The 24888-nt window shown below is 52.1% G+C and overlaps 1 protein-coding gene across 1 annotated transcript in view; it reads left to right on the top strand.

Annotated features, from left to right (window-relative positions):
* The window catches only part of LOC129463230 (keratin, type I cytoskeletal 17-like), a 66323-nt gene extending 62820 nt beyond the window's left edge, over positions 1 to 3503 (top strand). The window contains 7 exon segments of the mRNA XM_063617511.1: positions 414 to 442; positions 445 to 569; positions 1177 to 1338; positions 1842 to 1967; positions 2054 to 2274; positions 2382 to 2416; positions 3258 to 3503. Coding sequence (XP_063473581.1) covers positions 414 to 442; positions 445 to 569; positions 1177 to 1338; positions 1842 to 1967; positions 2054 to 2274; positions 2382 to 2416; positions 3258 to 3352 — 793 coding nt within the window. The 3' untranslated portion in view covers positions 3353 to 3503.
* Positions 3504 to 24888: the final 21385 nt, after the last annotated feature.

The following is a 24888-nucleotide window of genomic DNA, read 5'->3' as shown; positions in this document are numbered from 1 at the left end:
TTGGGCAGCCTTGGGCCAGCTGGGGGAGGATCTCAGGGTACCCCTCCTGACCCCAGGACTCCTTAGTTGCTTGTGGCAAGGCCCAGGAGCTCAGGGTGGGGCAGTCCTAGGAGCCCCACTCCTTAGTCCAGGATGCAGTGAAGGCAGACAGTTCTGAAGATTGCTGGGCTTAGGCAGGGAATAGAAGAGAGGGAGGGGAGGCGGGAGGCAGAGAGAAGTAAGGAAGCTGGTGGGCGTGGGATCTGGCCCTGTGATGGTCCCGGGGCCCCGAGGCTGGAATTTGTTTCCACTCAACCCTCTCGTCAGCCTTTCCAACCCCTTAGAGTCCTGGCAAAATGAAGCCAGGTGAGCAGCCAGGACCTGGACCTGCAGGTCCAAGCAGCCTGGGCTGAAGTCCCTGATTCCCACGGCAGGTTTGAGACAGAGCAGGCCCAGCGCCTGAGTGTGAGGCCGACATCAGTGGCCTGCGCAGGGTGCTGGATGAGCTGACCCTGGCCAGAGCCGACCTGGAGATGCACATTGAGAACCTCAAGGAGGAGCTGGCCTACCTGAAGAAGAACCACGAGGAGGTGAGGTGGCTGGGGCAGAAGGTGAAAGATGCTGAGGAGTGGGTGGCAGAGCCCTGGGGCTGGGCCATGGCTGAGGCCGTGGGAGAGAGCAGAGCAGGCGCACTGGGATTAGTCACCTTAGAGGGCTTCCCTGTCTGCAGAGCCCTGATCCTTGGGGTCCGGCGTGCAGGGCAGACTCCTCTTTGTACCCCATTGCTTCTCTGTACCCAAGGAACCTCCCAGGGTCCCGCAGAGGCTCCCTCTACCTGCCCTGGCCTCCCTCACGAGGGCGGGGGATAAGTAAGGAAGTCTCCTTCTTGTCCCATTTCGCACTGTCAAAGCTGAACATCTACCTAGAAGCTTGGAAATTAGAGGGGAAATTTTGGGGGCATAGGCCTAATAATTAGATTTTATTTTGGAGAGCAGTTGGTCTAATGGGGGAGGTAGAGTCTGATGGTGGAGGCAATACTGAGCAGATGAATAAAAATCATTTAGAGGGTCAGATAGAGCAGTGGGAGAACAAAGGAGGGGTCCTTGTGGGGAGTGGGGTCCCCTCGTGGGGGAAGGCTTGGGAGTGAGAGGTCAAGATGGGTCCAGATGCACACATCCACATCCCCTTTTTCCATAGGAGATGAACGCCTTGGGAAGCCAAGTGGGCGGTGAGATCAATGTGGAGATGGACGCTGCCCCAGGCGTGGACCTGAGCCGCATCCTGAACGAGATGCGTGATCAGTATGAGGAGATGGGAGAGAAGAAACGCAAGGATGCCGAGGATTGGTTCTTCAGCAAGGTGGGGGCTGCTGCAGGCCAGAGGTCTCTCTAAGGGGCTGGGGCTCAGGGGCCTTAGCACTGACAGTAAGCCCACAGCCAGGTGTCTTGGAGGTGCCCCCTCCTCAGCAAGCTGCATGGACCACAGGGTCACCCGCTGCATCAACAGACCTGGAGCTGAGCTCAAGCTGGGATCTGGTGGGTGGGTGGGGAGGTAGGGAGCCCCCACAGAATAAAGGCAGAGGGTAAAGACCTTGGGAGTCCCCACCTCTCTCTCAAGAAGTCAGGAACTAGCACCAAGAGCCAGGCTACATGTTCTGGCTGGTTCTCAAGTTTCCGGTCTGTGCCTCCCACATGCAGGGATTAACCATAAAAAGTTAACATTTCAAATGGCATGTTTCTGGGCTTTGGGACGTGGGAAGCTGGTGAGAAGGCACCACTCTCTCCACAGTTAGATTTGGGAGGAGGCCTGACTTGGGAGAGGGATCCAGGCACACACCACCCTGTCCTGTGTCCTGTCTGCAGACAGAGGAGCTGAACCACGAGGTGGCTACCAACAGCAAGCTGGTGCAGAGCGGCAAGAGTGAGATTTTGGAGGTCCGGTGCACCATGCAGGCCTTGGAGATCGAGCTGCAGTCCCAGCTCAGCATGGTAGGAACAGTCTTGTGCATGGGGGTGGGCCCAGAAGAGGACACTGACAACCCTCACTGACCCCTGGTCTTCCTGCCCTCCTGCACAAAGCATCCCTGGAGGGCAACCTGGCGGAGACAGAGAACCGCTGCTGCGTGCAGCTGTCCCAGATCCAGGGGCTGATAGGCAGCGTGGAGGAGCAGCTGGCCCAGCTTTGCTGCGAGATGGAGCAGCAGAACCAGGAGTACAAGATCCTCCTGGACGTGAGGATGTGGCTGGAGCAGGAGATTGCCACCTACCGCCACCTGCTGGAGGGCAAGGATGCCCGGTGAGTGGGGGAGCCTGGGGTCAGGGCTGGGGGCCTTTTGGCAGGGGTGGGGCTCTCAGACTCACATCTAATTTCCTCTCTGTTTTTTTTTTTTTTTTTTCTTTCAGGGTGACTCAGTACAAGAAAGAACATAAGCATCTTCGTGGCTGAGGCCTTGGGGATTGGGTGCATGGGACAGGCAGCCCACCTGCACATTGCTGGGGCTGGGTCCCCAGGAGCTCCAGGAGTTGATGGCTGTCCCTCAGCAGGGGTGGGAGAAGTGACCCATTAGCACTGAGGATTGATACTCAAGAAAAGATCAAATGAGGGAGACGCCATCTGGTCTGATGGGGGTGGGGCAGGGAACTGGTCCTTACCTTGGAGATCCTAGTCTGATGGAGGAGACAGGTCCCAGCTCTGGAGATTGTCATCTGATGGGAAGATAGGAACATGGTCTCACGATCTTTGCTCTTGACAGCTTTTGGATGAGCAAAAACAGTCCTGTCTCTGGGGACTCTAGCCTGATGGGAAATAGGGACATGGTTCCTTGTCCTCCAAATTCCAGTCTGATGGAGAAGATACGATCCTAGCCCCAGGGTTCCTAGTCTAACAGAGGAGACAGGGGCCTGGTTTTTGTCTTAGCGATCCCAGTCTGATGGGGGAGATGGGAGCAAGTCTATGTCCTGGAGACTGCAGAGAAATGGAGACGGATTTCATGGAGTCTACACAGCTCCTCCCTGGCAGATTACACTGGGTCAGAATCAAATAACCCATCTGGGGAGGCAAGACTCACACAGGGCCACCGGCAGAGGGATGGGATGGGAGGGAGGCGGTGGCAGGGACAGGAGGGATGTGTGTGCAGTGTGATGTCGAGGTGCCAGTGGAGGCACTCACAGCACCTGGGGGAGGACGAGGGAGAGAGCCGGCTCCTGTCCATGAGGGCTAGGGGGCAAGCCAGGGTCTCCTGGCCCCTACCCACTTTAAAGTGCCTGCTTCTCCTGCAGCGGTGACCACCCGTCAGGTGTGTAGCATTGTGGAAGAGGTCCAGGATGGCAAGGTCATCTCCTCCCGCGAGCAGGTCCACCAGACCACCCACTGAGGACTCAGCTTCCCTGGCCAGCCCCCCAACAGGCAGGGAGGCAGCTGACCCATCTGCCCTGCAGTCTTCAGCCTCTCCAGCCTCAGCCCCCTGCTTCAGTCCCTTCCCCATGCTTCCCTGCCTGATGACAATAAAGATCGTTGACTCAGCTATGAAATGTGTCCTTGTTCTGGCCCCTGAAGTGGGCACTAGGGACAAAAGGGTGAAATGGGAAGGAGTGAGGATGAGGGGAGATGATGCTTGGATACCCCCTGTTGTTGACTGGCAGGTCAGGGGTCAGCTTAGACCAGCATAAAGAGTAAGTCTGGGGAGAGTTTGGAGGGGGGTGCTCCCATCTCCCAAGGGCTGGAGATTTTCAGGGGGTGGTCCAGGCTGCGCTAGACCCGGGGTGGAGTTGGTGTATCAGATGTGGTCCTAGGTGGCCACTGCTTGCCCTGTGAGTAGCTCTGTGACCTCGGGAAGTTAGGCAGTCACTTCCCCTCACTGAGCTTTGCTGTCTCATCCATAAATGGATGGGAAGATCTCAGGTGTGGGAGCCTGAATCCTCAGAGATGATTCACTCAATCAGTTGCTCCTCCTGTCCTGTGGACTGTGCCCTCCCCCTAGATGGGGCACAAGGTAGTCAAGGGCTAGGATAAGCACAAAGGGAGGGTGGGTGGGGGAGGCAGTCTGGCTGGTTGGGGCCCAAGAGGGGCTCCCATTGCCTCCGCCCTGGGAATGTGAGCGGGAGGCTGGTGTTTTCAGGGAAGGCTACGGACCCCAGGCAGGTATGGGAGAAAGGGTGGGGCCTCTCTCAGGGATGTTTCCTCACATGGTCAGCTGTTGCTCAGGATGTGGACAGGGCAGAGTGGGGGGCACTGCAGATGGGGTGGCTGTGCCCAGGGAGCAGTGCCACTCTCCCTGGCGGTCTGGATCCTCTTTGATTCCCCACTAGGGACAGGGGTGGCATGAGGGAGGGTAGAAACTGCCTCCTAGGAAAATGAGAAGGAACAGTCCTGCTCCAGCCACTCCCGGCACCCTCTGAGCACCAGCCCCAGCTCTTGCTGGTGGCAGCAAACGTGGCTGTGGGGAGCAGTCTGTGGGAGGTGAGCCTGACACCTGGAAATCTTCCTTCGAGTAAATCCAGAAACTGCCAGGCGGGTTGGCCAGCTTTCCTGGTTTTCTTCAAGCAGGGGGTTAGTGGGAGGAGGGTGCCTCCACCTCATCACTGCTGGAACTGTGGTGTCTCTGCTGCTGCAGAATCAGACCAGGGACCCCAAACACCCTCTTTCTTCTGGTGCCTGGAGGCTAGGGGTGGTGCCCAGGCCCGAGGAAAATGGGAGTGACCAGAGCCCTCTGAGCCTGGGTTGGTGGGGTTTTGGGACTGGCAGAGGCCAGGGATGGGGATGGGTACTGACCACTGGGGTATGGGTGACTTTGGGCTGGTCACAGGCCCTCCCTGGACCTCGGAGCTATGACACCCCGACATCCCGGGAGAGTGTTTCTCTCTGCAGGGGAGATGGCTGCCTGGAGTCAGGGACTTGCACCTGCAGCGGCATCTGCAAGACTCAAAGCAAGGGCAGGCTCTGCTTCGTCGGAGGCGGACGTCTCCCTGCTGTCTGGCAGCAAATATGATGCCATGGAGGGCAGGAGGGAGGCACTGTTTGCACCAGGCCCCCACCACACATCCTGCCACAACCAGAAGAACCAGCCCTGGGCTGCAGATGGCTCATTCTGGAGGGTGACTTCATTTGTCTGAATAGACCCCGGAAGCAGGGAAGGTCTGGGGGAAGGCACCTTGTTGTGTGGATGGGGACACTGAGGCTCCAAGGAGCAGTGACTCAGCCCTTGTCCCAGAGCCTGAGGGGTCAATAGTGGAGACAGACACGGGAGGGGAGTGGACCCCGCTTCCGTGCTGGGAAGAGGAGCCAAGCCCCACCTCCTCCCCCACCTCAGGCTCTAGGCAGAGCTATCCCTCCCTCCTGTAGAGCCTGGGGTCCACAATTACTGATGGCGCGAGTGACGAGGGGTCAGAGTGTGAGAAGAACCAGAGACAGCCCCAGACTGTGCCCCTCTGCTGGGGAAGAAGCCCTTCTCCACAAAGTGAGTGGGTGGGAGGCTCAGGAGGCCAGAATGGGGGAGCCCCCGGGTGTGCCCAGAGAGCTGAGCCAGTAGAGGCAGTGGCTGCCAGGGGCTGCTGGGGAGACTTGAGTGACTTTGTCCAAGGACCCCAAGTGGGCCCAGGATGCTGAGGACATGTGCCTGGGCTGGACTGGGGACCCAGCTATGGGACTGAAGGAGGGACTCACAGTTCGTCCACACACTCCGTGCCCACTGCACAGAATGTTTCACCCCCTGTCATCAAGGCAGAAGCTGTGGATCTGTGGTTGCCCTATGGAGCTGCCACACCAGGTCTCGTGTGATGGACACACACATAGGACTCTCAGGCCAGGCCCATGCCAGTGGTAGCCTGCCTCCAGACCCCCCTTGCAGGGGTTAACCTGGCAGCATGTCTTGTAGGGAGACGGATGTGGTGGGGGACACTCATCCATGGCATGACATTGTTCTGCGTCTGGTTTGCACTGAGTCCAGGGGAAGGAGGAGACACCGGTCCTGACCCAGAGAGACAGTGCCTGCCCTGAGGGGACCTGAGGGACTGACAACAGTCCCTCAGCCCTTATGCAGTGTGGGTCTCCTGTGGCAACCAAGGTTTGGGGGAGATGAGGGGAACAGAGGGAGCAGAGCCAGGCAGGTCTCCCCCCAAGCACAGAACCGAGGGGATAACTGAGATTGACAGAGGCCCGTCCTCACCCTGAGCTATAGTGACCATTTGAAGAAACATCCCTGAGAGAGGCCCACTCTTTCTCCCACACCTCCCTGGGGTCCACAGCCTTCCCTGGAGGCACCAGCTTCCCGCTCACATTCCTGGGGTGGGGGCAATGGGAGCCCCTCTTAGGGGTTTCCTGAGACTCACACAGGAGTCCGGGCCCCTTGTTTGTGCAGAACAGGCACCCCAGGTGGGCCCAGGCTGCTGAGGGCATGTGCTTGGGCTGGATTGGGGACCCAGCTATGGGACTCATAGAGGGACTCACAGTTCGTCCACACCCACCCTGCCCACTGCACAGAATGTTTCACCCCGTCATCAAGGCAGAAGCCACAGATCTGTGGTTGGATTGTGAAGGGCTATGACAGCCTCACCTTCAGAAGGGGGGCGTCAAACATGCAGGAGGGGAGAGGACCCCCGAAGGTGGGCCTGGCACTCACAGATTTCCCCAGATCCCGGAAGCCATCACAGGAGCAGAGCCTGGGCCTGGACATTCGTTCTCCCCCAAGGACCCTGCTCCCTCTGTTTCTCTGCAGGGCCCCAGTACCCCATCGTGGCCTGACTTTAGTGTATTGGGATTGTCTTTACCACCTTCTCCCCCAGAAGGCTATGTCTCCAGGGCTTCTCTGTCTCGCTCTTTGAGTCTGAGTGCCCAGCACAGTGCCAGGCACAGAGTAGGTGCTTTATAAATGCCTGCTCATAAACATAACGCTAGCCACCAGCCTTTGCCAGGTGCTTTATTTATTTGGACTCTAATCTCCTAATATGCCTGTGAGGCAGGGCTGTTATTCCCATTTGCCAGAGAAGGAAACTGAGTCTCAGAGAGGCTGAACGTCCTGCCCAAGGTTTCGCCCCCGCTTGCCCGGATTCCAGGCTGCTCTGTCTTGGCTCAGTGGGGCTCTAATTTTCCTTCCTCCTGTCCTGAAGCCTGTGGCTCTGGCTGGTCCCCTCGGGGCTGGGGGCCCTGCAGCAGCCCCTTCTCTCCCCTCAGCTTCTCTGCCCCCCTCCTCAGCCGCCTAAGCTGCCTCCTGCCTTCCCAGCCTGAGTTGGCTGGGGAGCTTGTAAAACAGCCCCACCAGCAGGCTTGCCCTGAGCGGTGCTGATGTGGGGGTTGGAGCAGGGCTGCGAATCTTCTTGGGGACTCTGATGATCTGTCTGGTTGGAGAATCACTGCAAGCCAAGGCGTGGCATTGGCCAATGGTGCCAATGGTGCCTCAGGCATGCCGTGTTCTCATGCCTCGTGCTTGACATGGGCAGGATGAAGGAGGGAGGAAGGAGGCAGGGTGCGGGGAGGAATCCACTGCCTGGAGGATGCCCACCGGGCTTCTCTGTGCTCACCAGGCTTAGTGGGCCTGGCTCTTGGCCACCTTGGGGCAGGTGTGCATCATTGGTGCAGAGGAAACGCCTCCTCCTCCTCTGTCAACTCAGATCCTCTGAGGTCCTGCTGGTGCCTCCCTCTGCTAGGACCCTTTCAGGGATCCAGACCAGGAGGGCAGCCCCCTCCTCTACTGCTGAGGCTCAGCAGGGTAGTGCCTACCCCAGCTGCCTCCTATGGTGTGGGCGTGGCAGGCAAGCCCAGCATCCCAGGGTTTCTAGCCAGGTTCTGTATTTTCCAGCATTAGTTTTCCCTCCAGGGTCAAATGATAAGTTCTTCTAAGGTCAGAGACTATGTCATCATCTCCCTCTTCACCCCCAGACCCTGAGACCTGTGCACGCGGCAGAGGCGTGATCTATGAGTTGGCTGAGCAGTTTGGCGCATTGGTGAGCAACTTCCTGCAGCTTCTCAGCCCACACAGATCCTCAGGTCTGCAGTGCTGGGCTTGTGTATAATCCCGCCCTGACATCTCCTGGTATGGGGAACTTGGCGGGGGTCAGTGAGCCAATGAGAAAGGGGTGTGTGTGCACGCACACACGGTGGGGGCAGAGTGAAGAGTTCTCAGAGACTCCACTGCGAGAGTAGGTGTGAATCCTGGCTTGGGAGTTAGAGCTGGCTCAAGTCTCTGCTCTCTCACTTTTGTGCTGCTTAACCTGGATAAGGCTTTTGCCCTCTCCGGTTGGGGTACTGATAGCCTTTGGTGACCTTGAAGACCATTTTCAGTTCTGAGGGTGATGGGTCTGTGGTTGGATAGGAACTCCAGGCCCACCCTGACACCTGAACACTGAAGTTTTTGTCCAAGATTCCAGGGTCCCTTTGCCCCTCTTTGGGGTGGGGGTCAGTGTGGGGAAAAGAAAGAGAGATCAGACTATTACTGTGTCTATATAGAAAGAAGTAGACATAAGAGACTCCATTTTGTTCTGTACTAAGAAAAATTCTTCTGCCTTGAGATGCTGTTAATCTGTAACCCTACCCCTAACCCTGTGCTTGCAGAAACATGTGCTGTGTCGACTCAAGGTTTAATGGCTTGAGATAAGAGGAAGGCATCTGTCTCCTGCTCGTACCTGGGCAATGGAATGTCTCAGTGTAAAACCGGATTGTATATTCCATCTACTGAGACAGGAGAAAACTGCCTTAGGGCTGGAGGTGAGACATGCTGGAGGCAATACTGCTCTTTAATGCACGGGGATATTTATGTATACGCACATCAAAGCACAGCACCTTTTCCTTAACCTTGTTTATGACACAGAGACATTTGTTCACATGTTTTCCTGCTGACCCTCTCCCCACTATTACCCTACTGTCCTGCCACATCCCCCTCTCCCAGATGGTAGAGATGATAGAGATAATGAGACACTGATTCCCTTGTCTCCCTGGCTCAAGGCTTGTTGTCCTGGCACCCTTGGAGGAATCTGCAGGAGTGAGGGGCCTCTGCTGCTCTCTGAGGCTGTCAGTACTTGCAGGGAGGAGCGGAGGCTCTCACAAATGGGTCTACCTCCTCCAGTGCCCTTGAGGGCCCTGTGAGGGGGAGAACAGGCTACCGTGGAAAGTGGGAGGGGGCTCGTTGGAGGGTCTTGCCCACATCCCCCTCCTGCGTGCACAGCACGTCCAATACACATGCACTGAGTACCTGCCCTGAGGAATGGTGGGCCTCCTGTACTTTCTTAGAGTCCAGGAGGAAGAGGAGGAAGAAAAGGTAAAGAGGAAGACCCAGGTAGTAGGGTTAGGGGTCCTGGGCACTCCCCCAGTATTGACTGCCCCACAGGGTGACTCAGGAGGGGACCTGGTACTGGAGCCCACCTGGGGGTGGCAGGTCCCCATGCTTCCTTGTTAGTTTCTTCATAGAGGCCCAAAGATGATTAAGAACAGTGTCATCCACAAACAAATGGAAGAACATTCCATGCTTATGGATAGGAAGAATCAATATCGTGAAAATGGCCATACTGCACAAGGTAATTTATAGATTCAGTGCCATCCCCATCAAGCTACCAATGACTTTCTTCACAGAATTGGAAAAAACTACTTTAAAGTTCATATGGAACCAAAAAAGGGTTCCAAGACAATCCTAAGCCAAAAGAACAAAGCTGGAGGCATCACGCTACCTGACTTCAAACTGTACTATAAAGCTGTAGTAACCAAAACAGCATGGTACTGGTACCAAAACAGATATACAGACCAATGGAACAGAACAGGGCCCCCAGAAATAATACCACATATCTACAACCATCTGATCTTTGACAAACCTGACAAAAACAAGAAATGGGGAAAGGATTCCCTATTTAATAAATGGTGCTGGGAAAACTGGCTAGCCATATGTAGAAAGCTGCAACTGGATCCCTTCCTTACACCTTATACAAAAATTAATTCAAGATGGATTAAAGACTTAAACATTAGACCTAAAACCATAAAAACCCTAGAAGAAAACCTAGGCAATAGCATTCAGGACATAGGCATGGGCAAGGACTTCATGTCTAAACACCAAAAGCAATGGCAACAAAAGCCAAAATAGACAAATGGGATCTAATTAAACTAAAGAGCTTCTGCACAGCAAAAGAAACTACCATCAGAGTGAAAAGGCAACCTACAGAATGGAAGAAAATTTTTGCAATCTACTCATCTGACAAGGGCTATGCCATTGTCTTCCTGCGCCTCCTGGGAGTAAAGGTGCTGATCTATGAACCTATGTCCCCAGCCCTCTGAGGGTGATGATTCAATACAAAGCCATTGGGGTTTTTCTACATCATTCTGTCTATGAGCTTGGATGATACAAGGCTGATCCATTCTTTGATTTTTTTTTTTTTTTTGAGACAGGGTCTTGCTCTGTTGCCCAGGCTAGAGTGCAGTGGCATGATCTTGGCTTACTGCAGCCTCAACCTCCTGGGCCCAGGCGATCCTCCCACCTCAGCCTCCTGAGTAGCTGGGACCACAGGTGCATGCCACCACACCTGCTTAAGCTGATCCATTCTCGCTGTGCTGGGTCACCCCCAGGTGACACTCAATGTCAGTTAATCATGTTTTATTCCAACAACTACACTTTGTTTTTCTGGATCGCTACTACAGCAAATGGCAGATTCCATTTCTTCAGGGTATAAATGCACAATAAGAACAATTAGCAGTCGGGCTCAGTGGCTCACACCTGTAATCCCAGCACTTTGTGAGGCTAAGGCAGGCAGATCACCTGAGGTTGGGCATTCGAGACCAGTCTGACCAACACGGAGAAACCCTGTTTCTGCTAAAAATACAAAATTAGTTGGGCGTGGTGGTGCACTTTGGGAGGCTGAGGCGGGTGGATCACTGGAGTCCAGGAGCTCAAGGCTAGCCTGGGCAACATAGCAAGACTTCATCTCTAAAAAAAAAAAATTAAGATTAACCAGGTGTGGTGGTTAATCCCAGCTACGTGGGAGGCTGGGGTGAAAGGATCGCCTGAGCCTAGGAGGTCAAGGCTGCAGTGAGCTGTGAGTGCACAGCCTGGGAAACAGAATGTGATTTTGTCTCAAAACAAAAAAAACAAACAAAAAAAATAACCAAATCACTGCATTATTTTAATAAAAACATATGTATCTTATGGGCTGGATGCAGTGGTTCATGCCTGTAATCCCAGCAGTTTGGGAGGCCGAGGTGGGAGGATTGCTCGAGCTCAGGAATTCAAGGTCAGCCTGGGTAATATAGTGAGACATCTATACTACAATTCAAAACAACAATTAAAAAATTAGCTGGGCATGGTGGCACACACCTATAGTCTTAGCTACTCAGAGGGCTGAGGTGGAAGGAATGCTTGAGTCCAGGAGGTCAAGGCTAAAGTGAGCCCTGATTATGCCATTGCACTTCACAGAGTGAAGAGTGGGTGACAGAGTGAGACCCTGTCTCAAAAAAAAAAAAAAAAAAAAAAAAAAGATAGCTAGGAGACCAGCCTGGCCAACAACATGGTGAAACCCTGTCTCTACAAAAATACACAAATTAGCCGGGCATTGCAGCAGGTGCCTGTAATCCCAGCTACTCCAGAGGCTGAGGCAGGAGAATTGCTTGAATCCAGGAGAGGGAGGTTGCGGTGAGCCGAGATTGTGCCATTGCACTCCATCCTGGGCAACAAAAGCAAAACTCCAATCTTAAAAAAAAAAAAAAAAAAAAAAAAAAGATAGCTAGGTAGATGGATGTATCTGCAAATGATTCCTAGGAGCAGCCCAGGCCTAGAGAGTTAAACCATTCATAGTGATTCACATCAACAGGCCCTTTTGTCAGCGGGCATTTCCATAATTAGAACTTGTGACCAACACGTCCAACCACGAGGATATAACACACGTACTTGTCTCCAGCTCTGGTTTCTTGGCAAAAAAAGAACCTGTTAAATGTCAGGGCTTTGTGTTTTTGCCTTTGGGCTTTTGCCATGCCTGGTTATTGGGCACTTCCTGGTAATAAACAGTTGAAAGGAGCTGTTCCTATGTCTTATTTAATTCTCTCATTAAGCCTGTGGGCCACAGGTTCTTATTGTTCATACCCCTGGATAAACACACTGAGTCCCAGGGAGGTAAAGTGCCTTGGCCGAGGGCCACTCAGGAGCTGGTGGTGCCTCAGTTGAACCCAAGTCCACGGACTGTGGAGTTCGCTCTCTTTCACTGTGGCACACGGGCCTGAGCCTCAGGAACACTGTAAAGTAGGTTGACTTCCCCCTCATGGAGCCCCTATCCGGGACAGCCGCAATCCCTCAGGGCCCCTCTCGGTGCCTGCTTGGCTGACTGGGCAGCCCAGAGAGAATAGTGACCCAGAAAAGCAAGAGGAGAGTTTCCAGGAGGACAGAACACTGGTGCTATCAGGTGCCAGGAGCAGTGTGTGCCACGCGTGGCCCTGCTCTGCTGTGGCTTTGTGTCTTTGGTACATGCTGTGCCCTCAGCCTGGGCTGCCCTGGACTGGCTGTCCCTACCTCTCCAAGACTTAGCACAAAATCTTACTTTTTTTTTTTTTTTTTTTTTTGAGATAGTGTCTCACTCAGTCCACCAGGCTGGAATGCAGTGGCACAATCTTGGCTCGCTGCAACCTCCACCTCCCGGGCTCAAGCTATTTTCCTGCCTCAGGCTCCCAAGTAGCTGGGATTATAGGTGCCAGCCAGCATGCCCGGCTAATTTTTGTATTTTTAGTAGAGATGGGGCTTTGTTATGTTGGCCAGGCTGGTTTCGAACTCCTGACCTCAGGTGATCCACCCGCCTTGGCCTCCCAAAGTGCTGAGATTACAGGCATGAGCCACTGCGTCTGGTTTCCAAAATGTTACTCTTTTCCCCAGCATGGAAATACAATTATTATTCAAAATATAAGCATAATCTTAAAAAATAATGTTTTAAAACTTTTTATATATACATGTAAAATTTAAATGCACATGATATATATCAAATGTGTGAATATGTATTTTTGTATTTATAAACTGAAATATGTAAATTTATATATAAAACTATCACATACGAATATGATATACTATGTATATGTTTTGTAACCCTCATTTTCACTCACTACAAAATAAATGTATTTTATATAGTAAACATAGATTTACATAATTTTTTCAAGGTAAATAGTTAAAAAAATATAAAGCTAGTAAATGCTCATTGCAAAATAAATATTGCTAAAAAATATCAAGAAGAAAGTAAACAGCACAAAAAGCCCTCCTTCTAAAGACAACCATTATTAACATTTTGGCAAACATCCTTTTTATTTTTTTTATTTTTTATTTTTTGAGACGGTGTCTCACTTTATTGCCCAGGCTGGAGTGCACTGGGGAGATCTTAGCTCACTGCAACCTCCGCCTCCCAGGCTCAGGCGATTCTCCTGCCTCAGCCTCCCCAGTAGCTGGGATTACAGGCACCCACCACCACATCCCAGCTAATTTTTTTTTATATATATTTTAGTAGAGATGGAGTTTCACCATGTTGGCCAGGCTGGTCTCCAACTCCTGACCTCAAATGATCCACCCACCTCGGCCTCCCAAAGTGTTGGGATTACAGGTGTGAGCCACCATGCCTGGCCCAAACATCCTTTTTTACATACATATACACCCATATTTTTATATAAATAGTTTCAAATTATATATACACTGCTTGGGACTTTTTAAAAAATTTCAGCAAGATCTTGGGGACATCCTTCCATGATAATACGCAGAGCATGAGATTGTTCTTTTTAATGACTACATATTTTATTGTGAGAGCATAACTTTATTGAACTTATTTATAAACACTAGTGGCGAGCATCCATCTTTCAGCTTTTCAGAATTAAAAACAACACTGTGATGAGCTACCTGATACATGGATTCTTTCTGGAATAAGAAATAAATGGACTGAAAAATTAGAATGTACAATTCTAGAGGTCCCGCGTTGTCAAATTATGTTGAAAAATGTGCACCACGAAAAAGTCTAAAAGTTCAGCCAAGGTTCACATGGGTCATTTCTGGGCAAAAGGACCAGGCATGATTTTGTTCTTCTTCCTATTCTTCTGTCCTCCTCAGTTTTTCTATTCTAAGTGTGTCCTTCGTTATGCTGATGCAAGTTGGCATTTTTACATTGCACAAGAATATGTGGTTTTAGCTTCCTTCCTTCCTTCCTTCCTTCCTTCCTTCCTTCCTTCCTTCCTTCCTTCCTTCCTTCTCTTTCCCTCTCTGGCCCAGGCTACAATCTACTCCGCTTGCTGCTGCCCGCGCCGCGGACTGCCTGGGACTGCCGGCGCGCGCGACCGCTGCCTGCCTTTTCTCCTTTCGCTGCAGGCACGCGTTCGCCATCTTGGCCACGCTGGTCGCCAGCTCCTGACGCCGAGTGCTCTGCCCGCCTCAGCCTCCCGAGGTACTGGGACTACAGACGGAGTCTCGCTCACCCAGTGCTCGGTGTTGCCCGGGCTGGAGTGCGGTGGCGTGGTCTGGCCTCGCGGCAGCCTCTGCCCCCCAGCCGCCTGCATTGTCCTACTAGGTGCTGGGATTGCAGCCCCTGCCCGGCCGCCGCCCCATCTGGGAGATGGGGAGCGCCTCTGCCCCGCCGCCCCGTCTGGGAAGTGAGGAGCGCCTCTGCCCGGCCACCCCGTCTGGGAAGTGAGGAGCGCCTCTGCCCGGCCACCCACCATCTGGGAAGTGAGGAGCGCCTCTGCCCGGCCACCCACCGTCTGGGAAGTGAGGAGCGCCTCTGCCCGGCCGCCCCGTCTGGGAAGTGAGGAGCACCTCTGCCCGGCCACCCATCGTCTGGGAAGTGAGGAGCGCCTCTGCCCGGCCACCCATCGTCTGGGAAGTGAGGAGCGCCTCTGCCCGGCCACCCCGTCTGGGAAGTGAGGAGCGTCTCTGCCCGGCCGCCCCGTCTGGGAAGTGAGGAGCGCCTCTGCCCGGCCGCCCATCGTCTGGGAAGTGAGGAGCGCCTCTGCCCGGCCTCCCATCGTCTGGGAGGTGAGGAGCGCCTCTGCCCGGCCGCCCCGTCCGGGAAGAAATGAGGAGCGCCTCTGCCCGGCCGCCCCGTCCGGGAAGAAGTGAGGAGCGCCTCTGCCCGGCCGCCCCGTCCGGGAAGAAGTGAGGAGCGCCTCTGCCCGGCCGCCCCGTCTGGGAAGTGAGGAGCGCCTCTGCCCGGCCGCCCCGTCCGGGAAGAAATGAGGAGCGCCTCTGCCCGGGCGCCCCATCCGGGAAGAAGTGAGGAGCGCCTCTACCCGGCCGCCCCATCTGGGAAGAAGTGAGGAGCGCCTCTGCCCGGCCACCCACCGTCTGGGAAGTGAGGAGCGCCTCTGCCCGGCCACCCACCGTCTGGGAAGTGAGGAGCGCCTCTGCCCGGCCACCCACCGTCTGGGAAGTGAGGAGCGCCTCTGCCCGGCCACCCACCGTCTGGGAAGTGAGGAGCGCCTCTGCCCGGCCACCCACCGTCTGGGAAGTGAGGAGCGCCTCTGCCCGGCCACCCACCGTCTGGGAGGTGAGGAGCGCCTCTGCCCGGCCGCCCCGTCCGGGAAGAAGTGAGGAGCGCCTCTGCCCGGCCGCCCCGTCCGGGAAGAAGTGAGGAGCGCCTCTGCCCGGCCGCCCCGTCCGGGAAGAAGTGAGGAGCGCCTCTGCCCGGCCGCCCCGTCCGGGAAGAAATGAGGAGCGCCTCTGCCCGGCCGCCTCGTCCGGGAAGAAGTGAGGAGCGCCTCTGCCTGGCTGCCCCGTCCGGGAAGAAGTGAGGAGCGCCTCTGCCCGGCCGCCCTGTCTGGGAAGTGAGGAGCGCCTCTGCCCGGCCGCCCCGTCCGGGAAGAAATGAGGAGCGCCTCTCCCCGGGCGCCCCGTCCGGGAAGAAGTGAGGAGCGCCTCTACCCGGCCGCCCCATCCGGGAAGAAGTGAGGAGCGCCTCTGCCCGGCCACCCACTGTCTGGGAAGTGAGGAGCGCCTCTGCCCGGCCGCCCCGTCTGGGAAGTGAGGAGCGCCTCTGCCCGGCCACCCATCGTCTGGGAAGTGAGGAACGCCTCTGCCCGGCCTCCCATCGTCTGGGAGGTGAGGAGCGCCTCTGCCCGGCCGCCCCGTCCGGGAAGAAGTGAGGAGCGCCTCTGCCCAGCCGCCCCGTCCGGGAAGAAATGAGGAGCGCCTCTGCCCGGCCGCCTCGTCCGGGAAGAAGTGAGGAGCGCCTCTGCCCGGCTGCCCCGTCCGGGAAGAAGTGAGGAGCGCCTCTGCCCGGCCGCCCCGTCTGGGAAGTGAGGAGCGCCTCTGCCCGGCCGCCCCGTCCGGGAAGAAATGAGGAGCGCCTCTCCCCGGCCGCCCCGTCTGGGAGGTGAGGAGCGCCTCTGCCCGGCCACCCCGTCTGGGAGGTGAGGAGCGCCTCTGCCCGGCCACCCATTGTCTGGGAGGTGAGGAGCGCCTCTGCCCGGCCACCCACCGTCTGGGAAGTGAGGAGCGCCTCTGCCAGGCCACCCACCGTCTGGGAAGTGAGGAGCGCCTCTGCCCGGCCGCCCCGTCTGGGAAGTGAGCAGCGCCTCTGCCCGGCCACCCTGTCCGGGAAGAAGTGAGGAGCGCCTCTGCCCGGCCGCCCCGTCCGGGAAGAAGTGAGGAGCGCCTCTGCCCGGCCGCCCCGTCCGGGAAGAAGTGAGGAGCGCCTCTGCCCGGCCGCCCCATCTGGGAAGTGAGGAGCGCCTCTGCCCGGCCGCCCCGTCCGGGAAGAAATGAGGAGCGCCTCTGCCCGGGCGCCCCATCCGGGAAGAAGTGAGGAGCGCCTCTGCCCGGCCGCCCCATCTGGGAGGTGAGGAGCTCCTCTGCCCGGCCACCCATCGTCTGGGAAGTGAGGAGCGCCTCTGCCCGGCCACCCACCGTCTGGGAAGTGAGGAGCGCCTCTGCCCGGCCGCCCCGTCTGGGAAGTGAGGAGCGCCTCTGCCCGACTGCCCCGTCCGGGAAGAAATGAGGAGCGCCTCTGCCCGGGCGCCCCGTCTGGGAAGAAGTGAGGAGTGCCTCTGCCCGGCCGCCCCATCTGGGAGGTGAGGAGCGCCTCTGCCCGGCCACCCACCGTCTGGGAAGTGAGGAGCGCCTCTGCCCGGCCGCCCCGTCTGGGAAGTGAGGAGCGCCTCTGCCCGGCCGCCCCGTCTGGGAAGTGAGGAGTGCCTCTGCCCGGCCACCCATCGTCTGGGAAGTGAGCAGCGCCTCTGCCCGGCCGCCCCGTCCGGGAAGAAGTGAGGAGCGCCTCTGCCCGGCCGCCCCGTCCGGGAAGAAGTGAGGAGCGACTGTGCCCGGCCGCCCCGTCCGGGAAGAAGTGAGGAGCGCCTCTGCCCGGCCGCCCCGTCCGGGAAGAAGTGAGGAGCGACTGTGCCCGGCCGCCCCGTCCGGGAAGAAGTGAGGAGCGCCTCTGCCCGGCCGCCCCGTCGGGAAGAAGTGAGGAGCGCCTATGCCCGGCCGCCCCGTCCGGGAAGAAGTGAGGAGTGCCTCTGCCCGGCCGCCCCGTCTGGGAGGTGAGGAGCGCCTCTGCCCGGCCGCCCCGTCTGGGAGGTGAGGAGCGCCTCTGCCCGGCCACCCATCGTCTGGGAGGTGAGGAGGGCCTCTGCCCGGCCACCCATCGTCTGGAAGGTGAGGAGCGCCTCTGCCCGGCTGCCCCATCTGGGAAGTGAGGAGTGCCTCTGCCCGGCCACCCATCGTCTGGGAAGTGAGGAGCGCCTCTGCCCGGCCGCCCCGTCTGGGAAGTGAGGAGCGCCTCTGCCCGGCCGCCCCGTCCGGGAAGAAGTGAGGAGCGCCTCTGCCCGGCCACCCATCGTCTGGGAAGTGAGGAGCGCCTCTGCCCGGCCACCTATCGTCTGGGAAGAAGTGAGGAGCGTCTCTGCCTGGCCGCCCCGTCTGGGAAGTGAGGAGCTCCTCTGCCCGGCCGCCCCGTGTCTGGGTAGAAGTGAGGAGCTCCTCTGCCTGGCTGCTCCGTCTGGGAGGTCTACCACGGAGGCCAGAAGCAATGTGGGGGCTGGACGTGGTGGCTCACGCCTGTGGTCCCGGCACTCTGGGGGGCGAGGCGGGTTGATCACTTCGGGCTAGGAGTTCGAGACCAGTCTGGCCAACTTGGCAAAAAATGAAGAATACAACAGACAAACCAACCAACCAACTCAGTGACAACAAAACAGGTCTACCCTGGAGTCATACTCTAATTTTTTCTATTTTCCTCCCTTTCTGATCCTTTATCCCACTTTCTTTTTCTTCCTCTTCCTTCTCCCTCTTCTTTGTCAAATAGAGGATTGAGTTATTATCACAGATCCATATAAAGTCCCTCTCTCATTTATTTTAACTCCCACCCCCCATTTCTATTCCCCGACTTCCCATGTGCAACCTTCCTAATATGTTTGATATGCATCTTTTTGTTTGTATGTATTTTTAGAAAATGTTTATTGTTTTTGTATGCAAAAAAAATTAATAAAAAAAAAAAGAATATATGGTTTTAATCCACGCAAGTGTCGCCTCTGACGACGCTCTCTTTTCAGTTCCTCCTGCACCACACTTGCTCTCATCATCTGCTACAGGGGAGGGACCTGCTAGCCCCGTGCCTAAGTTAGCACCAGCAGGAACCCACAGGTGTTCAGTGGGGAGTCGCTGACTGCCTTGGAGGAGTGAATTTGAGACAAGCTGTTAATGGCTCATGGTCCTAGGGTAACCCCCTCGGCTGGCACCTGCATTTAGCACAGCAGTGAGACAAGCAATTTCCATCTTGTGGGAAAAAAGCCTTGAGGGATCCCTAAGGGCAAGAAGGCCTTTCCTGGCTCAGTCCAATCAGATATCCGCTGCGGCTGTGCTTCTTCGGGCCATAGGTCCCTGTCTTTGTTGGTTCCCTGCACTGACCTGGCCAAAAGGAAGCTGCTTGCTTCTGGGCAGCAGCTGTCCCCTCCCCCAGAAAGTCTAAAAGGACACAGAGGACATCTTCAGTATTTCTGTAGAGGTCACAAGTGAAGTGGGTTGCTGTTTTATGTTTGGTTGGTATGTTAAAATGAATTTGTTGTGAGACTTGAGAGTCCTTGTGGCGGTATGGGTTAGGGATGAACACGGTGACTAAGGATTCAGAATTCACACACACATTAGTGGGACTCTTAGGCTCTTCACTGCACCTGCTTCCAGAACACTGGCAGTCATTAAACGATCCTATTCTGGGAAAAAATGGGATGGTCACAGAGAGGAAACTTTCAGGTGCAGACACTGGGAGACTCCCCTCAGTGAATAAGCTGATTCTCTGCCAGATCGCCTCTGAGAATAAGCCACATTCATGAACACAGAACCCCCCACCAGTTTTTTGTGCCTCATGATGAAATCTTAACAGATAGCCAAAGATTACCAGATGTTTATGAAAAGTTTTAACATGAAACAAAAAGACCAGAGGAAACAACAGAACAAATCTTCAAAAGTAGTATAGTTACTAACTACAGAGAAGTAAGAAAAGACATTTTATCCATGAAATGAGAGGATGTATTTTAGACTGTTTGGGGTGCTATAACAAAATATGATAAACTGTGTGGTTTATAAACAACAGAAATTTATTTCTCATGGTTCTAGGGACTGGAATCCAAGATCAAGGTGCTGATCTTGTGTCTGGGGAGGGCCTGTTTTCTGGTTTAGAGATAGTGTCTTCTTGCAGTGGCCTCACGTGGTGGAAGGAGTGAGCTGACTCCCTTGGGTCTCTTTTATAAAGTCACTAATACTATTCATAAGGGTTCCATTCTCATGACCTGATCACCTCTCAAAAGTTCCCATCTACAAATACTATCACATTGGGGGTTAGGTCTCAACATGTAAATTTTGTGGGGACACAGACATTCAAACCATAGCAGAGTGCAAAATAAAATAATCATAACAAGAAAGAGATTTTGGCTATGAAAAAGCAGAATAAAGTAAGTATTCAAAAGAAAAGATAGAAAATAATTGATGACTGTAGTACAAAAACATGGAAAAATGTGAGAGAGAAGAAAATTTGAGGATGCACTCTGAAAGTCCAACATCCAGCAAGAATGGAGGGCAGGAAATTATCAAAGAAATAATACCAGAAAATTTCTCAGAATGAAAGGATAAGAGTCTCAGTATCAAACCACCTGCTAAGTGAGTCACAAAATGAATGGGAAGAAAGGCTCAGGCTAAGGCACATCTTTATAACCTTTCAGAACTCTAAGGATAAAAAGGAGATCCTATAATCTTCCTAAAAATAACAGATAATATAAAAAGGACTAGGAATCAAAATGGCATTGAACATCTCAGTAGCAACTTTGGAAGTCAGAAGAAACTGGAGCAAACTGTTCATAATTCTGAGGGGAAATGATTTGCAATCTAGAATTCCACGTCAACCCACATAAATTCTCAATCAAGTATGAGGGCAGAATAAAAACATTTTCAGATGTCAAAGATCTCACAATATTTATCTCTACGTACCTTTATTCCAGAAGGTTCTGGGGATGTGCTACTGAAACCAAAGGAGTCAGCCAGGAAAGAGGAAGACACAGAATTTAATAATTTAAGAAACAGGGGATCCAACAGAACAAAGTGTAGTTGCAGTCCTAGGAACAGCTATGCAGTAGGCCCATGGACAACCAGTATAGATATGAATGGGGAGATGAAGGTACCCAGAAAAAAAATGTAACTAGTGTGCATGGGCCATGTAGTGAAGCATTAAAAAACAAAGTAAAGAATCAGAGAACCATAAAAAATGAGGCACATGCATATTATATAATCTTTTAAGAAAATAAATAATAGAAATCAAGTGATGATTAACTCTAGGCAAAAATAAAGAGGTTCTACAAGAAGGAAAGCATGGTCATAGTATGCTATTTGGCTCAGTAGTGCACAATGTTTGCATAATTATCATAATATAAACACTGACCACCAGATTCAACCAAAATTTATGATAGAATCACAAGAGGAATGATAAGTGGAAAGTATGATGTATGAGAGTTAAGTCCTCATCTCTCATGGCAATTGACTAACAGATGCTACCTAAAATTATAAGATCAAGAAATCTCATTATACACACATTGTTGAGAGACACGGAGTTAAATACTAGAAAAAAACAGCCAAAGAGTTGAGAACAGTAGCCTCTAGGAAGTTGGCCTATGGGGTGGGGACTATTACTTTTCATTACAATGCTTTTAGTACTTCTTAGCTTTTAAAAATGTGTACTTGGAATATTTTCATACATATAGTAATTTTATTATTATTATTACTATTATTATTATTATTGAGATGGAGTCTCGCTCTGTCACCTAGGCTGAAGTGCAATGGTGTGATCTCAGGTCACTGCAACCTCTGCCTCCCAGGTTCAAGCGATTCTCCTGCCTCAGCCTCCCAAGTAGCTGGGACTACAGGCGTGCACCACCACACTTGGCTAATTTTCTTTTTTTCTTTTTCTTTTCTTTCTTTTTTTTTTTTTTTGTAGCAGAGACGAGGGTTCGCCATGTTGGCCAGGCTGGTCTCAAACTCCTGACCTAAGTGATCCGCCTGCCTCAGCCTCCCAAAGTGCTGGGATTACAGCCATGAGCCATTGCACCCGGTCCATATAGTAATTTTAAAATAAAGTCAACAAATTAGGAAGACAAAAGGATGGCTTGGTTGTTAATCTAAATGAATCTCTAGTTAGTGGTATGTTTGTGTAAGTAAAATTCAGAGACCATAGGAAAAATAGATTGAGGAGCAGTTGAAAGGGTAGGTGGAAAGGCAGAGGCAGGGAACCACCTAGAAAGCATGGAGAAGTTGTTATGCCTCAGGGTCATTTGTATATTTAGGAATGCCTAAATATTAATACATTACTGACTTGTTAAATTGCTTTCTGACTGTAAAAGTAATACTTATTGTAGAAAGTTTGGAAAATGCAAATTAATAAGTAAAGAGGGACAGAGAAAGAGAAATCAAAACCACCAAATATCTCATTATTCATAGATTATTACTTATCAGCATTATTTTTTTTTTTGACACAGAGTGAGGGCAGTGGCACAATCTCAGCTCACTGCAACCTCCACCTCCTGGGTTCAAGTGATTTTCATGCCTCAGCCTCCCAAGTATCTGGGATTACATGGATGTGCTACCATGCCCAGCTAATTTGTGTATTTTTTAGTAGAGATGGGGTTTCACCTTGTTGGCCAGGCAGGTCTCGAACCTCTGACCTCAGATGATCTGCCTGCCTCAGCTTCCCAAAGTTCTGGGATTACAGGCATGAGCCACCGCGCCCAGCCAAGCACATCTTTTTAAAACAAAAATAAGATTACAATGTATAGGCCAGGGAAGGTGGCTCATGCCTGTAATCCCAGCACTTTGGAAGGTGGAGGCACGCAGATGTCTTGAGCCCAGGAGTTCAAAACCAAAACAAGCCTGGGCAACATGGTGAAACCCCCTCTCTACAAAAAACACAAAACATTAGCCAGGTGTGATGGTGCATACCTGTAATCCAAGCTAGCTGGGAGACTGAGGTGGGAGGATCACCTGATCTCAAGAGGTCCAGGCTGCAGTGAGCCGTGATCACACTACTGTACTCCAGCCTGGGTGAAAGAGTGAGGCCCCGTCTCAAAAAAAAAAAAAAAAAAATTACAATGTGTAAACATTTCTGTGTCACACTTTATTTCCCCTTAGCATTTCTGTAGGTCACTATTATCTTTGAGAAATGATTTTTTTTTTTTTTTTTTGAGACAATCTCACTCTGTCACCCAGGCTGGAGTGCAGTGGTGGGACCACGGCTCACTGCAACCTCCATCTCCTGGGTTCAAGCAATTCTCCTGCCTCAGCCTCCTAAATAGCTGGAACTACAAGCATGTGCCACCATGCCTGGCTAATTGTTGTATTTTTAGTAGAGACGGGGTTTCACCATGTTGGCCAGGCTGGTCTCGAACTCCTGACCTCAGGTGATCAGCCTGCCTTGGCCTCCCAAAGTGCTGGGATTACAGCCATGGGCCACTGTGCCCAGCTGAGAAATGACTTTAAATAGATGCTTAGTATTCTAACATATGAATGTACATGTAATTTATGGTCTATGATTAATAATTTATGCTTTTCCAGTCTCCAATAGCTGGATATTTTGATTGTTTCTAATTTTCATAATTACAAATAATATTTGGTGACTATCCTTAACCATCAGTCTGTGAGATCTCTTATTGGGTCAACGGGTATGAACATTTTAAAAGCTATTAATACTCCATGTCAGGTTGTTCACCATAAAGATTCGACCTGTTTATACACAGTTCCGCCAGGATAATCTACCATCATTGGATGTTATCATCAAAGACAACTTTTTAGTAACCATGTTAATGTATCACACATTCAAAAAAAGATCAAGGTTGGGGGGAAATTCGTAAAATGGAATGCAAACAAAAATAAATGAACCTAACTATATTTCATGTTAATAACAATACTACACTGAAGGGCAGAATTGGGAGGGGGAAGAACTAACCCAGGTAGGTAACTCGAACACAGTATTTTAACATATATCTTCTGGCTGTAAACAACCCTAAATAAATACTAATTGGTAGAATTGTTTTCCTGCAGTGCTATGGATTAGGAATTCTGAAATTATTTTTAGTACATATTCTAGTACAGAGCAAATAAATAAATAAATTGTGAATAACAGGAGCCAGGTTTCTCTCTACTGGCAAAGGACATCATACATATGGAAAAATGGAAGGCTAGAATGAATGAACTCTGTGGTGTCAGGCTGGACTGGAACTGGAAATGTCAGTACAGACTCATGTTTTAGTTGTACCGTGGCTACTTTTGAAACTGTGCTTGATTTTTGGGAATATACTCTGAGGTATTTTGGAGTGCAGGGCATCATGTCTACAATTTACTTTTTTTTGGAGACAGTCTTGCTCTGTTGCCCAGGCTGGAGTGCAGTGATGTGATCTCAGCTCACTGCAATCTCTGCCTCCTGGGTTCAAGCAATTCTCCTGCCTCAGCCTCCCAAGTAGCTGGGATTACAGGCATGCAACGCCATGCCCCACTAATTTTTGTATATTTAGTGGAGACGGGGTTTCACCGTTTTGGTCTGGCTGGTCTCAAACTCCTGACCTCAAGTGATCAACCCACCTCACTCTCCCAAAGTGCTGGGATTACAGGCATGAGGCACCTCGCCCAGCCTGCAATTTACTCTCAAATGGTTCAGGAAAACAATGTATATTTACATATAGAGACAGAGATAAAGACACAAAAAGGATGAGAATGATAAAGAAATGAGGTAAAATGTTAAGCACTGGGGAATCTGGGTGAAGAGAATGTAGGGATTCTTTATACTATTTTTGCCACTTTTCTTTTAGCTAGAAATTATTTCAAAATAAACAGTTTGGCCAAATTAGCAGGTAAGAAAAAATTATTAGCGTGGTTTTCATTTTACTTCATTCATGTGTTCAGTAAAGTTGAACACATGGATGTTAATGGAGCATTCGGGTTATATGGTTCATATTTTTTGCTCATTTTTACGTCATGGTGTTTTTCCGTGCTGATATGTAAAAGCTATTTTAAAACCCTTCATCTGCCATATATGTTACATTTCTTTCCTGCTTTCTGCCACCTTCTAATGTTGTTACCAACTTTCTTTTCCAACCTTGGGCCACTGGCATATATACTCATTTCTAAATATCAGAACTTGTAGTGCTTTTTGAAATGCAGACAGCCTATGGCTCATTCTGCAACTGCATATTAGTTAACAGGCAAAAATACCTTAGTAAGAGAAAGTGTCTTTTCCTTCTAATGAAAAAAAAAAACCTAACCCCCCCGAAACACTAAGGTGTTTGTCTGTTTATTTTTAACAGGGTCTCACTCTGTTGCCCAGGCTGAAGTGCTGTGAATCACGGCTCACTGCAGCCTTGATCTCCCAGGCTCAACCCATCCTCCCACCTCAGCCTCCCAAGTAGCTGAGACTACAGGCATGTGTCACTACACCTAGCTTTTTTTTTTTTACTTTTTTCTTTTTTTTT

The sequence above is a fragment of the Symphalangus syndactylus genome, chromosome 14 (genome assembly GCF_028878055.3).
Source record: "Symphalangus syndactylus isolate Jambi chromosome 14, NHGRI_mSymSyn1-v2.1_pri, whole genome shotgun sequence".
In the NCBI taxonomy this organism is placed as follows: domain Eukaryota; kingdom Metazoa; phylum Chordata; class Mammalia; order Primates; family Hylobatidae; genus Symphalangus; species Symphalangus syndactylus.
The sequence above is the reverse complement of the archived record's forward strand: the minus strand, read 5'-3'. Positions and strand labels throughout refer to the sequence as shown.